The sequence below is a fragment of the Tauraco erythrolophus genome, chromosome 1 (assembly GCF_009769465.1).
Source record: "Tauraco erythrolophus isolate bTauEry1 chromosome 1, bTauEry1.pri, whole genome shotgun sequence".
Classification (NCBI taxonomy): domain Eukaryota; kingdom Metazoa; phylum Chordata; class Aves; order Musophagiformes; family Musophagidae; genus Tauraco; species Tauraco erythrolophus.
This window is the reverse complement of record NC_141465.1, coordinates 115,086,548-115,101,659: the sequence shown is the minus strand read 5'-3', so window position 1 is coordinate 115,101,659 and position 15,112 is coordinate 115,086,548. Positions and strand designations below refer to the sequence as shown.

At 39.7% G+C, this 15,112-nt stretch overlaps 1 protein-coding gene across 7 annotated transcripts in view; it reads right to left on the bottom strand.

Moving 5' to 3' along the window:
• Positions 1 to 9,408: 9,408 nt before the first annotated feature.
• The window catches only part of SPATA13 (spermatogenesis associated 13), a 155,518-nt gene continuing 149,814 nt past the window's right edge, over positions 9,409 to 15,112 (bottom strand). For 3 of the 7 annotated variants that reach the window (XM_009982826.2, XM_009982827.1, XM_009982828.1), the window contains 2 exons: positions 11,310 to 11,388; positions 9,409 to 9,583 (listed from right to left, as the gene is read on the bottom strand). In XM_009982826.2, the coding sequence (XP_009981128.2) occupies positions 9,409 to 9,583; positions 11,310 to 11,388 (254 nt within the window). Of the gene's footprint in view, positions 9,591 to 11,309; positions 11,389 to 14,574; positions 14,635 to 15,112 lie in introns of all 7 variants that reach the window. The other 4 variants (XM_086613291.1, XM_086613300.1, XM_086613264.1 and 1 more) reach the window with 3 other exon arrangements.

Here is a 15,112-nt window from a genome sequence, read left to right as displayed (position 1 = left end):
CAAGGAGAAGCAGAGGTCTTAATGGCCACTTCTCCATCCACATTACTTGTGACTGCACAGTTGTACCTCTCATCTCCCAGGAGCTGGCTCCGGTGCTACAGGAGGTGAGCTAGGGCAATTCAACCCCCTAATTCAGCACAAAGCAATCATCTTTTCCTCCATTTGTTGTGGGTTTTTTTTTTTTCGTTGGAGTTAGTTGTCTACTGGGTTAATAAGTTGAATGACCTCAGGTGGGGTCAGAGCTGGAGCAGAGTGAGATGAGGGCAAAAATGTGAGGGTTCAAGTAAGAGAGTTTTTGGGAAAAACAAGTCTTTAGTCTGGTTCTTCCCCTTCATGTAACTATGCTACTCAAAGTCCAGCTTATATTTATCCTTTCATTAGAGTGTCCCTCATATATAATATCTTTTAATATAGGCCCACCGAAATACATTAATACTTAGTTCTGGACACAACTGGTTTAAGTGAGTGTAAGATCAATTAATGGGAAGGGATTAGAACGAGGAACAAAAATCAAAAAGAAACAAAATTAATGCCTATTTTATTTGGGATTAATATTCATAAATGTCTAACGCACAGAAGCTTGGGCTATATAGGTTAAGTACTTACATAGGTAAAAGTGATATTCAGAAAGAGTAAATTTTACTTAATAGGCTTTTGAATTGGTTCTTTCATTAATAAGAACTTAATACTAAGAAATATTAACTAGCATTGACTGCAAAAATAGTGTCTTCTGTTTAATCTCTTCACCACCATTTCTCAGTCTTAAGAAACAATGCACACTGATACCATGTAGAGAGAGACTAGTATGTTCTCAAGAAGAATAATTACACCCTGCCAGCAATATTTGATCTAAATATTCTTTTAACTTAATTTATAGAGGAAGACCTTAATTTTGGGACACGTTCCTTAATCTTTTTATTCTCTTTTCAGAAAAGCTCCCCATTTCGCCACAGTTATTGGAAATGTGATTTATGGTGCCTTTGCCAATGGTCTTCAGGCATCGCCCACCGGCAAAATCCCGCTTTGTCTGCTGCTGCTGGTTGGGACTAAAAAAAGTTGAAAATAGATTAAACGTTTGCTACTTCTGAGCTATAAAAACATTTGCTGCCTTAGTGAAAGGATTCCAGAGGAGTGCAAAAGGAAGAAGTTCTCTGTATGATGCTGTTAGGATATGATGCACCCCATGGAGAAGCCTGACGGTTCTTGTTCACTGACAGAAATTCCTATTTCCACTTGTCTAAAGAAACAGACAACTTGTTTCCTGCCTAAGGAATAGACAGTTTGGTCCCCATGCACGCACTCCTCTCCACAAGCTAACAACATCAACATAATCATCATCATCACCACCACCATCAGTGCATATATTGGATCTTTGGTCTTACCTCACTCACTTTCTACTTGCAGTGTTCTTGGGCATCTTTAACCAGAGTGTAAAAGCTTCATGTAAACGAATGCAAGCTCCAAATACGTGCCTTGAGGACAAGCACTTGTTTGGTCACTAAATTCTCAAAGGTCAGTGATTTAATTTTGAGAGCTGTTCAATAATTAAAACAGGTTTAAACTGGAATCTTCCTAATTCTTCCAATATTAAGCTGAAGTGCCCTGTACTTTGGCTTTTACCACTATTACATGAAAGGAAATTGTTAAAATGGATTAATAGGGCTTCGATTTACCTGCTCCATTATACAAATACATTACACAAACGTTAGCCTTTGACAGCTTGGTTGGTTTGTAGAATGGAAGGCATGTCTCACACCATTATTGTGCTGCAAAAACATGTAATGAAGTCAGTTTCTGTATCAAGCAATTTACAATTGAATTAGGGACAAAAATACTACAGAAATTAAAAATAACAATGCTGTGAACATGGCATTACAAATATTAGGTGATTATGGAAAAGAAGTAACAAGGTTGAATTAAAGTAAATAAATCGAATGACAAAGAGAGCTTTTCCTGTGTAATTAGCAGGCTCCCCATCCAGCCATTCAAGCATGGGTCAAAGCTATTGTGCTACTAAATCATATGTTATTGGTAACTAAATTTGAAGAAGCCATAACTTCATACTTAACTATATCTTCTTGAAACTACTGCGAAGCACCAGCGGAGGTAAAGCAACTAAGTGTATCATCAACTCCTTAAATGCCGATCGTGAACAGTGAAGGATAAACTCAACGGTAACAGGAGTTAATGTGTTATAGGAAGTGGCCTTAAGTCACCCTGTTGGTGCGAGTGACCGAAAACACGGTGTCTGAGGGGGTTCCCACGCTGGGAAGATACGACCTGTGTGGTCTGCGAAGCAAGTAAGGGATCCTCAGCACAGCTGAGCAACGAGAAGTTTCCACACAGGTCTTCACCACCACCCTGTGGTAATAAGGAAATATTGCAGTGTTGTGGTGCCCTGGTTTGTATCTGGGACATTTTATCCCGTGCTCTGAGGAAAAGGACAATGTGCAGCAATTAGCTGCTCTACTCGAGTGAACTTCTGTAGCCAAATTAGCCTCGCTGCTGTGCTAATTGAGAAGAAGAAACGAGAGCCACGACAAACAATCCTTTTCTCGTTACCCGTTAGGCATCATTGGAAATTTTCAAAGGTTGCTTTGCCTCGGCCTTCTCTCACGCTTCAAAAGTTTGAGCCATTGAAAAATAGCCCACGCTGCCAGCTTAGTGCTGTGCCCTCAGTGATCTGTCCTGCCATGCAGAAAACCTGGATTTATTGACAGATCTTCCTGGCTGCAGGGTGCCGGGAGAGCCGGTGGCTCTGGAGGGACAGTGCTGGGGGCAGCGGGGGCTCCGGGGGTCAATGGCACTGGCAGCGGCTGGGCCTCCCGGAGCAGCACGGTCCTCACACTGACCCAAAAGAGGCTGCGAATTTTGCAATTACAACAGTCACTGTCTGTCTATCCCAATCCTGAGGTGAGAATGACATAATTCGTTAGTCACATCTACCTTGATGGACTCTGCGGTTAGTCCGGTTTGATGCTTTTTTAGCAGAGAACCAAGAAGACTGCTGTAGGAATGGTCTTAAAGACGAACATTACCATCAGCAGTTTCTAGTGTGCCTTGTCTCCTCACAGAATAATGCCTTGGAAATAATTACACAGTAGCATTAAGTTCATCATTTGCTCTTAAAAAAGGTTGCATCTGAAGGGCAGAAGATGCAGAGTTCTTTAGGACTGATTGCTGTGCTAATTACCTTTGTTAGGAGCTGAATATGGTGATAATGACCATGAGATGGATGGTTAATAAAAGACCATGTACCCAACCTTATTAGCAGAGCACCTTCTAGACACTTTTTCGGTCCTTCATGAGTCGGTATCTCCAAAGTCTGGGGTATGCTTATAGGTAGAGTGCCTAGTGAACCTCTCTACTGACAGTTCATTTCAGTGTATATATTGGGCCTTCTGCCTGCTTATTTCCTATGTGCCAGGAACAAGGTGTGTGCCTGGTTCTGCCAGCAAAGTCCCTCAGGAGCACCTGGAGCTCCTCTTTGCTCCTGAAGCAGTTAGGGCTTTCCCAAAATCATTAGGAGAAACAGTCGATAAATCCTACATCATCTTGTGTTTCTCTTCTGAGCAAAGCTCAGCCCTTGACGGGCAGTGGTACTCCTTGCTCTGCTAACCTCTGCCCTCTCAGATTTGCCCTTCCAAACTTTGCTGACAGCAGACTCCAGGGATGCGGACATCTTCCAGCCTTCACTTGTCCGTCATTGCTGGTGGCCCACTCTGAATGCTTAAAATATTAAAATGACTCAGGTGAAACCTTGCCCAGATGTCATCGTCCCTCCTCCCCCGCCAAGATGCACAACAGAAATATAAGATGTAACATAAACAGAGGGAGGGTGTGATGGGTGTGGAGCAGTTTTCTGGTGCAACTCGCTGTAGGTGCCAGCAGAGACGTTATCTGGGGATGCCATATGGAGTCTGTAAAGGGGAGGTGTGTGAGGCGTTTGTGTAAATATGTATGTATACAAACACACACACACTCACACACATCTTATTTTGAAACCAGAGCCTAAATATCTAATAGTGGCAGTATGTGGGTTCCCAGCCCTAGGTGTTCACCTGGACAACCAGAAGTCAATCCTGACTGCGGTGAACTAAACCTAGCAAAGACCTAAGATTTTAAAAACCCAAACAGTTGTGCTGACAGTTTATGCAGTTTTGGCACATTCTCACAATTACATGTTCTCCACTGAGAATAACTGAGTATTGAAAAAATATTCAGAAACACACTAAATGTTTGTGTACTTCCCTTACAGACTATGATACGCAGCTTTTCATTGCTGACTTTTTCATTTCGGCTTTGATAATCTAACATAAAAAAAGCTTCAATCCTTTTCTTTGTTACCACGCACAGATCATCATGTAGCCTCTAACAAAAACACCAAATGAAAAAACAAGACAAGCAGTGTGATTTCTGTTTCTGCACTAACTAAAAGCTCCACCTGATGGGTCAGCTCTCAAAGAATTTAAAACCTGATGGTTGGGATTGTCTGCAGGATTGGGCCCAAACGCGAAAGCATAAAATAAAATGCACAAATGAGCTCACCATGGACAGACAAATTTCAGGTTCCTTAGAAAGCCTGATGATCACACCATACTCCAGTGTTTGCTCAAGGTATGTTTTTTGGTCATCCAATCTACCTCACTAAGGTGCTCGGACTGCTGTTCAGTTTGATACCCCAGTACTCAGCACACATCCTGCTGCAGCAACGGCACTTGGGAGGCCTGGGAAACTCTTGGCTTTGAGGTGAACCAAGAAACAGAGGTAAGGTAAGAGCTTGGACACTGGAAGGAGGGGGAAAGAATTAGCAAACCCAACTATTCTGCCAGCATTTGAACTCGCCAAAGCATTTTTGATGAAAAGATTTCAGCAAACTACGTTATTTTGTTAAAGCTTATGCATCTCCGCAAACACAATTTTTGACCCGGTCTTGAGCAGGAAGAACACACGCACACCTTTCAGATGTGGTCACCTGCTCTGTCAGAATAACAAGAAACAAAAAACTTCCCTGAATCACAGCGGTAAGTTGAATCGACAGCACCGTTGCCAATTGCTCTAACAAGCAGGCAGGTAAGCCTCTTCACACGCATTTACAGAACACGCCTTTTGGGTGAACCCTTTAAAAAGGTTTTGCTTTTCTTCCAAAGAAAATAAAACTGAATCTTCCTTGCCTAAACCACAGTACTTAAATCATCATCGTCTGTTAGCAGGAGCTTTATTAATACAGAAGCTGCATTTGCATTTACTTCCAAGGGGTACTGCGGGAGTTGTCTGCCAGGACAAGGTAAAGGACAGCAATCACAGCTGCATAGGGCTGGGACAGTAACAAGGATGGTTTTTGCCTGAACAAGGAAGACTTCGACCACAGAATCAGGCTTAGTAGTTTGTTAAAATGAACTTGTACTGGGAAGTACTGTAGCTGTTACTGGAAAACCAAAAGAGGAGGGTGTGACATTTTTTGCTTTAAAATAATAAAATAAATATGACAGTTGAAATATTTTTGCCTCATAGAAGAGACTTGGTAGACAATAAAGCAAACCCCACAACATTTTTAAAACTGCACAATAGTTTTATAAGACACAGCTGAGGAACTTCAGCTTTGTACATTATTTAATTCAAACATGTAAAATAAGAGAAAAATAATGGGAATGTAAGTTTGTACATATTTCCAGAAAATAGATTCATTTGACAAACTGTTCCAAGAGTAAATAAATCTTGTAATGCAATTACTTCAGAACAAATGCACATCAAGCTACTGCAGTCCTATACATTGTACTTCAGCCGTCAACAGCCAGCCAATTCATCTGCTCTGTAGCCAGGATACTTCATTTACAACATGAGTAACAGCACACAGATGGTAAGATGCACAAAGCAATGTACGTAAGATAAATGTTACAAAACGCTTGTCAAAATAAAATACATATGCAAGTCATCCCTAGTATTTACAACAAACAGTTTTAAATTAGAGATCGTTCAGAAGGCATCCCTACATAAAAATGCCACACATATAGAAAAAAAAAGCAGAAAGGCAGTCAAAGAAAGGTACTGTGTTAGTTATGGCTAAAGACCTTTGGCTCCAAAACTGTGTTACAGTTATTTTCAAAAGACAACTAAAATGTGGAACATTTGAGTAGTCTGTCTTTAAACTCTGTTATTACACTGACCACTAAAACTCAATGTGAAATTTAGCATGACAAAAGCCACTTGTAAAACAATCTTATTATTTTATACATCAAATGCTCTGAGTTAAATGCAATTATGGTTTGGCATTATCCTAACTCAGTGGGAACACATTTGAGGACAATCATACTTTACTGCATCTCATGCACAAAGTCTGAGGTTATCTGCTCAGCAGGCCATTGGGAAGGCTCTGGCTGTGCTTTATCTAAACGAGGCACAAATGTGCTTAGTAGTTGCCCTAGAACTTTTTATAGTAACTTAAAGCATGCAAAAGGGAGAGGAGAACAACAGATGTTGCCATCACACCCTTCTGATCATCTATACATTTTGTCATCAGAAGAAGGATCAGGTCAAGAGTTGCTAAAATACAAAATTTTACATTTTAGTTGCAACTTTTTTTTTCCCACAGACTCTACAGTCAGGCTGAACCCCAAGTAAATATTTGTCTTAATTTTTGAATAATGTAATTGTGTGTTTTCATTTAACTGCAATTTGTTTAAAAGATTATGGTATAGTCTAAATTGGGCCTGTCTTGTTATATTTTTTCTTAATCTGTTGCAAGGTCAGATTGCAAAGAAAGACACAGAATATTATACAATTACCATGTCTACATGTAGAGTACAGTATGTAAAACTGTTCTGAGTAATCTGCACCATGAAACATTTGCTTTTTATCTCTCTAAAATTCACTTATTAAGACCTGCTGCATCTAAAACCATATGCAAATGTTTCTGTTCATTTTTAGGGCTAAGGCACCAGCACTACTATGTGGGAAGAGCCTTCAAGGGTACTGACATGTCAGAAGATACATCCCAAAATCTCCCTTTTTTTTCCAGCACTGCACAGAAGTGAACTCTGGATGGAAGTAGGTTTTAGCAAAGACAAATATGTAAGCGTGGATCTTGCACCGTCTTCAGGTCCAGCTGGGAATGTTTCTGGGTTAAGCACTGCTATCCAATTTCAGGCTTTTTTTTTTTGCATCTAGAACAAATCTTTCAAAATGGGATTATGAAAAAGATCGTCTCCACTTCCACGGTACATGCACCACTTTGGTTTGCAGGCCTTAACGTGGCACGTACCCACGAAAATGGGTACGTAAGGAACACAAATGGGTTGCTCATTTAAGGGGAAGGGCATGCATCCATGCCTGCATTAGGAAGTCTGCTCCTTGTGTTTAAATTGAGCATTTAGAATTACCTTTTTTAAAAAAAATGAAAGGAGATGGATTATTTTAAACATCAAAAAAAAAAATACAATAAGCCAGCTTTTTTCTGTAACTTTCCTGTGCATTTTCTTTAAGCTGGATCATTGAATATGTCAGTGCACATTTCCAGTTCTTAACTGTTTCAGGTCATCTTCCATCGCTATGGGAAAACACAAGCAATGAAGTTCACTATGCAGTGAACAACTCATCTGAGCATCACCAGACTTTGCATTATTGCTGAGCTATATACACAAGGCATTTGAAATGTACAGTTCTCAAAACATGTCATTAAAAATCAAAACTACAAACCTGGGCTTTGCAGAAGTTGCCACAAAGTTATCAAATCACAAAATCTAGTGACTAGTGGGCTTCACAACACTGATGATAAATAAAAACAGAGAGGTAACAATAGCAGTAGGAACAAATACATGTTTAAAATAAGGCTTTTTTACATTGTTGTTAAGATGCCTGGCCTCTAGCCCCTTGTTTGTTCTTCATATATTGGAGATTCGTGACAAAGCTGATTGTGCCATTGTCAAAGAATACTCTTGGATCTATCCTTATCATCAGATAATGCCCCTAATCAGCAGCATAGGACAAAGTATTGTAGAGACATTCAAAAGAAATCAGTTCTGAAACATCTGGAGTCTGTCTTTCCTTCCCTGTTACCAGCAGTCTTGTCATCTTTAGTGAGAGTTATCAAGCAGAAATGATCAGTGCTGCAAAAATCAAGATCCTGTTTCTTCCTGGTGTTTTTTTAGAAGTCAGCTTCATGTCATACGCAAATTGTAGCAATGCAGATCACATATTGCATATGCTGCCAGAGCTGACCTTAATAGTCTGGCTCTTCCCCTTCCAATACAGACATGATTCTGAGACAAAATCCATCTCTGGTCTACACAATTTCTCTGTCTCTTCCAGTAAGGATTTCTCTTCCTTTGTGAAGAAATAATTGGTCAAAACCCACTGTCAATTCACTGTGTAGAAGAAGCATGGATCCAAACCACTTCAATATATTTACATTACTATTCATCCATTTTCCAAGCCAAGCTATATGAATACAAAGTGTGAGAAGTATGTAACATAGCCAGCAGTCAGCACGTACTGACTCAACTCTGACTTTGTACATTCACATTATCTTCGTTAAAAAATAAAAAAATACTTTTTACACAGAGAAATAAGCATACTGGAAATATAAAGAAGCATCTTCCAGGCTAAGAAGTGCACAAAAAGTGATACAAAAGCTCTACACTGAAGAGCATACATGCAAGCAATATACTGCTGCAACTGAAAGCAATCAATCCAAGATGTCCTGGGCTCCTCTTATTTCCACTTGTGCGCAATAAATGCACATATCTTTATAGTCCATTTTGCGCTCTGTTCATGTTTCTATATGACAGAATAAAATTTTCTTGTTCCAATCTGGAATATGGTAAGGCTTTGCGGGACATTCTCCTGCCATTTGGCAATATTATAGAAAAAGACAGGAAGGATTAGGGTCCACCAAATTCTGCAACAGCAGGTTAATCACATGGGATCTCTCCACCTGATTTTAATGGACGGTCTCTGCTCTGTGCTCCAAAAAGAAAGAGAAAACTCTCCTAAGATTCCTTGCTGATATACCTACCCTTAAGGAAAAACTCCTCCCTATCCTAAATTTGGCCGTCAATATAAGATTAAGAAAAATGAAATGTTACAATGACCTGCATGATTCCATCACTACTTCAATGTAACTAAGAGATCAAATGCTGCCGCTTCAGAATAACAGCAAGTTGTCTTTGTCAGAAGAGAAATTGCTCTTCATCAGCAATGCTGACACCTTGCAACATTGACTTCAGAGCAGCACTGAAGAACTTCATTCTTCTTCTTGACAAAGGCGGTATTTCTGGCTCAAAGGAGCCCATGGTTTTCCCTCCAAAATTGGAGATTCGCTGAGCTCAAAAAAGCTTAACTGTGTCTCCAAGGTCCTTCTCTGGAGTAAGTCTCCCTCTGTGCTGATGTCCTTTCCAGGTCCTTTGCCTCTCATTTTTTGAAGGGGGTAAGTTTATTGAAGGTATGCCAGAAGAGGGATGGCTTCCGCTTGGGTTCTGCCAGGGCAAAAACCTGCTGCTGCGGGATGCTGGTAGGCACAGTGATGTGGCGCTGATGAATAGGATGCAGGCTTTGGTGTGGAGGAGGTACGGGACATCCATTATAGCTTACACCTGAAAAAAGAACAATTTAAGAAAGCATAAGTCAGGTACCAGAGCAACCAATACTGTTGAAATTTAAGCACAGGACCATGGGACAAATTCAATGGTCAATAACGCCAGTATGAATTTTGCCACAATCTTGAATGTATGCACTACTAAAGGTTACCTTTCCTGATGTTTGACTTTTTAATTGCTTCATTGATTTGGCTTAAGAAGAGAATAATACCAGTAAAATTATAAGACATTACAGAATTATAAGAAACACGCAGCAGTTTCACACAGTCTGGCTATATTGTTTGCACAAGTAAATTCTGGTATTTCAAAGGAATGACTTAACACAGTAGATACTCACAATTAGTCAATTCTCAGAGTAAGGCTGGGTAAAATTCTGCTACCAACAAAAATGTTTGTTGTGCCAGCAACAAAGCCCTACACAGCTGCTCGCTCACTCCCCCTCAGTGGGATGGGGAGAGAATTGAAAGAGTAAAAGTGAGAAAATTCATGGATTGAGATAAAGACACTTTAATAGGTAAAGCAAAAGCTGCACACACAAGCAAAGTGAAACAAGGAATTCATTCACTACTTCCCATCAGCAGGCAGGTATTCAGCCATCTCCAGGAAAGCAGGGCTTCATCATGCCTAATGGTTATTTGGGAAGACAAACGCCATCAGTCCGAATGTCTGCCCCTTCCTTCTTCTTCCTCCAGTTTTATATGCTGAGCATTACATCATATGGTACGGCATATCCCTTTGGTCAGTTGGGATCAGCTGTCCCAGCTGTGTTCCCTCCCAACTTCTTGTGCACCTCCAGCCTATATATGTACCCCCACCTCCATACTAGCTACTGTGGAGAAAATTAACTCTATCACAGCCAAAAACAGCACAATGTTACTTCTTCAATTTCGAAATTATTTTTCCAGGCTAATGTTCTCAGACTTTGTGCATTCTGAACAGAATCTCCCGATCACAATTTTCAGCCACTCCCCTGAAAATCTGGACAGGTTTTAGAGGTATCTAGTGATTGATAAAGAGAAAATGCTTTAATAGTATTATTCCTAGGGGGCAGAGGACTATTTAACATCAGCTCCTTCACTCCTAAATTCAGACTTAGTCTGGTCCCACTTCCTCAATTCATTCTCTCAACACACTAAAGGTTTACCCAAATTTGACTTTAAGATGGAAAATGACAAAATCACAACACATTTTCTGATAAAGAAAAGGAATAAAAAAGCTGTTTCCAGAGAAACACATTTCTAGTCCATCCTTCCTTCTAGTCTAGGGTAGAACAAAGCCATTTTGAGTGTGTTATCCTAAATACAGCAACACGTAGCTTGCAGGAAGAACTTTAGGATATTTTAAACAAAGCACAGAATCGCTAAAGAAGAACAAGCTGTTTGAGTAAAAGCAAAGGAAAGAATCAGTAACCCTCATTTCTAATTTAATCTCTGCATGCACTTTCTCACATCGTTAAATAAACGCTTGCCTTACCTCTTGAGTTTCTTCTCTAATAAAGACAATAATGACTTGCCTGTCTGAAGGAGACTGGGGGCCTGGTTTAGTGTGTACTGAAGTTTACAAAGGTATTGGTATTTGATATTAAAATACAGGTTAATGGAAATTATTTGAACTTCATGTAAACCATAAACAATTTTTAAAAGATTGAAGAACTTAACCATTTCCTAACATAAAGAACACTGTAACACAGTAAGAATGTAAAGCAATTCTAAACACCCACCTTTAATTTTTCCATGCCTTGATTTACGGGCATTCTGCATGGCTTGTTTCTTCTGGTTTTCTGAGATTTCCATTCCTACGTCAAAACGTAAATTAGGGCGGCATTGGTATAAAAATACTGTATCTAATACTTGATTACATTAAATTAAAACCAATAAGTAAACTATATTTTAAACAATTTTTAGTAAATCTCAATAGTAATATACCTTAAGTTTTTAGAATTGTGTTTTACTTTGTCATATAACTTTAAGTATAATTTTTCACTGTCATAACAATAGGAACATTAATTTGCCTGCAGATTACTGGGTAAAGTCTCTTTCCAGTTCCTGCAAATGGCAATCAACGGGGAACTAACTAACTACTTTTAATATATAAGTCCAAATAAGAATAGATTAAAAAAAAAAGTGTAAATTAACACTTCTGAAAACTACAAGCCACCAAGTAATAGAACACAAATGCAGAATCTGTTTCTTTTTCACTGACTCTGAGCTAACTTGGGGTAACCAACTGAAGTCACTGGTATTGCAGTAGCACAAACTTGGGTTCCTTTCCCTCCATTCAAAGAAGACAGTGTCACATAATTTCCCAGACGCCAAAGCAGGCTGTGATGTGTTTGTGCCTGCATCATACTGTGGTTGGATCCCTCACTCTGATTTCTCATGTACTTGTTTGCATACTTGTATGACTTACATGGTGCTACAGTATGTGGTCAACCCTGTGCTATTTACTATTATGTGATGGGTGTATGACTGATCTGTGCTGAGTACGGAGACACCAGACATCTGCTATGAAAGGTGACACCAGTGACTGATGTTGTCTGGAGCCCATGAACAGGCACTCTAGTTTCCTCTCCTTGCATACAAGACAGTAGAGATACTTGGATATGGTACATATGTTAGCACAGGGAGACAACAGGGTGCACATGCTGCCACCAATTTCACTCAGACGCACGTAAAGAGCACAGAAATTGCAATTCAAAGTCAGAATGAAGCATCTGCTTTGGTTCCATTTTGCATCTTCTCATAATACTTTTTAAATTCCCTTTACTTTATTAGCCTGAATTTATGAAGAAGTTATTACAAATCAGCCTATTAACTTACAATACAACAGCAGTTAGCCATAATTTTGGGGTAGAAGTTTATTTTCTTCTGCAGATTATTTTCCTTTATAGAAACAAGGAAACAGATTTTTACAAATGAAAGAAATTTCATCAACAGAGATCAGACCACTTTCTTACGGTGGCTATTAGCGGTTTGGAGAAGGGTTTTCTGGCTGTGGCCTTTTCTTCCCATGTATTCAAAAAAGCTAAGAAAAGCTAGATATGGTTTGGGAGATGGTGACTCGCACCAAAGGGTCTTTGAAAATAGAAGTAAAATGCCATTTGCAGTTCTGAATTGGAAGAGTATGTATTTTGTTCTCAGAGTGGTCAGATTAGAGGCTTTGTGTGAAGTCCAGAAAGATAGCCTACAAAACCAAGAAGATAAATTTAAACCTGAGGTTGAGAATACTGGGGCCTTTCCACTGGTTTTGGCTAAAGGAAATGTTCAATTATGCCAAAAAAAAAGAAATTTTAGAAAAACAGCAGTCTTCTGGGCAATGGAGAAAACATCCAAGCCACTGTGACTCACAAGACCAAATGGACATTGGGTATTAAAACTCAACTATCTTTCCTCTGGTTCATACCTATGCCAAATAGGTACCACTAAATCTGAATAATGAGCTATGACATTCGAAAAACAAGTTTCCAGAAGGCTGGATGTCACATAGGCAGAAAAGGCTGCTTGTGCCTACGTGCCATTATCAAAAACACAGTTTCTCATTATACTGAATTTTCTTCACTATATTGCACAGTGCCTTAAGAGCAGCAAGTGCGATGGACCCTCCCTTGCAATCCCTGTGCTTGGCACCATGGGAATTTCTGACACAGTCCTAAATAAGGCTTAGTGCTATCATGATGAATCCCATCATTGTCACTGCCACCACTGTTGAATGGTTACCCTTTGGAGTGTCATATGTTGATTCTCCTGAGCACCCAGTAGAATAAATAATGACATATAGGGCTGTAGCTGCTACACCTTTGCAATTTTCTTATGCTTGGGGATTCCTGGAGCAGTGTCACCTAGAAGGAATGGTAACATCCCGCTGACTGCACAAGACAGACCTACTGCTGCCCAGAGCAAGCACTAGTGCAAGCCCCAGAAGCATCCTGATATACAGCATTTAGCCTGCTCAATGTTCTCTCTCAGTGCTCCATAAAGCAACCACTGCAGGAGGAGGTGTTGATAGAGATTCGAAGAGCTAAAGAATGCTCCTCAGAAACAATGGGAATGGAAAATGCTTACATTTTCTCTTCTTTTGCTCAGCCCTGTTCACAAAAGTGCACAAGCTGTGATTTATTCAGTATCACCCTTCCATATGACTGTACTACTGTTCTCGTTGTATGCTGGAGTTGAGGCTTTCAGTAACTGTTACAAGAGGGATTATTTGAATTCTCATCATCAGATCCTCTGGGTTGCTTTATTACCTCCCAATCACCTTCAACCTTTTGCAATATCCACTTTATTTTAGAGCTCTCTTTAGGTGAATTAGGAAAGGTCGCCACCACCCATACCCATGAGCACAGGGTGATTGAACCAGCTCTACACAGAAGAACTTGTGAAAGCCCTCAGTGTTGTGCTGGACCATAATGTCACACTGTGATGTTTAGAACAGGAGAAGAGTTGGTTTTGAAAAGTTTGGAAAGTTTGAGGAAAGCCTGAGGAAAGTTTACCAGTGGCTGCTTCATTGTTTACTCTGGACTCGAGGCAATTGGTGTTAATTGCAACTGTTGGTGCAATGGGGAAGAGTTAAAACTGGTTTTAGAGATGAATTGGTAAACTGGAAAGTACATTCTTTAGCTTAGGGGCTGTCTACAATACATTCGGAGGAGACCTTGTTTTTGTCATCTTTACAACAGTATCAAACAAGAAAAAGGGACTTAAGATCAAAAGGTTTACATTTGTAATTGAAGGGTTATTCCTGTCTTCCTGTTCTTCTGACCAGATGTTTTAAATGAAAATGGAGTATGAGATTTGGCATCTTACTTAAATTTTACTAATTTGTGAGTTTTATCATCCACTTCAGTGCACTGCCAATTTTAATCTGCTGTCATCCAATGCCTGAGGAGTGTTATAAAAAGGAGTTCTCATGCAGTCAACACACAGAGATGCACTAGTTCTTCTATTACTTCTTTAGGAATATTAAAAAGTTTTATTTTTCTTATTAGTGTTGCTGCCATCTTTGCATATGTTTTGCCAATGAAATCTTGCTGGAGCCTTTGTCACTGATCTTAAAGGAAGCATTAAACTATGCAAGGAAAAAAAAAAAACCCCAAACAATTCTAAAGGAACGTTCACACAGAAGGCGCTGTCCTTAGACTGTCCAACAGGCTGTGAGTCTAAAGCTGATTCTAGGATTTGCAAGGTCCTGCCTTTTTCCCTGCTCACTCAAGGTTAGCCTTCATTTCTCTGTAAACTGCCCAGTGGTGCTACTGTTGGGTCTGCAACTAATGATACTATGCAACTACACAGGTCTCCTGGACATGAGAGGTGCAATTATATGACACGGACAGTAAAAATCTAGAATTAGTGCTGCTTGGCTTTATAATAAAAGTGTCCTTTAAGAATGGATGTTTTGGATCAATGATTCATACAAAAGTGCTGGGATTTTGTATGGATTTTTATTATTGAGTGCTCTTTGTGAAGTGCATCTTGTCATATCTCGTATCTCATATCTCATATCTCATTCTTCTGCATAATGCA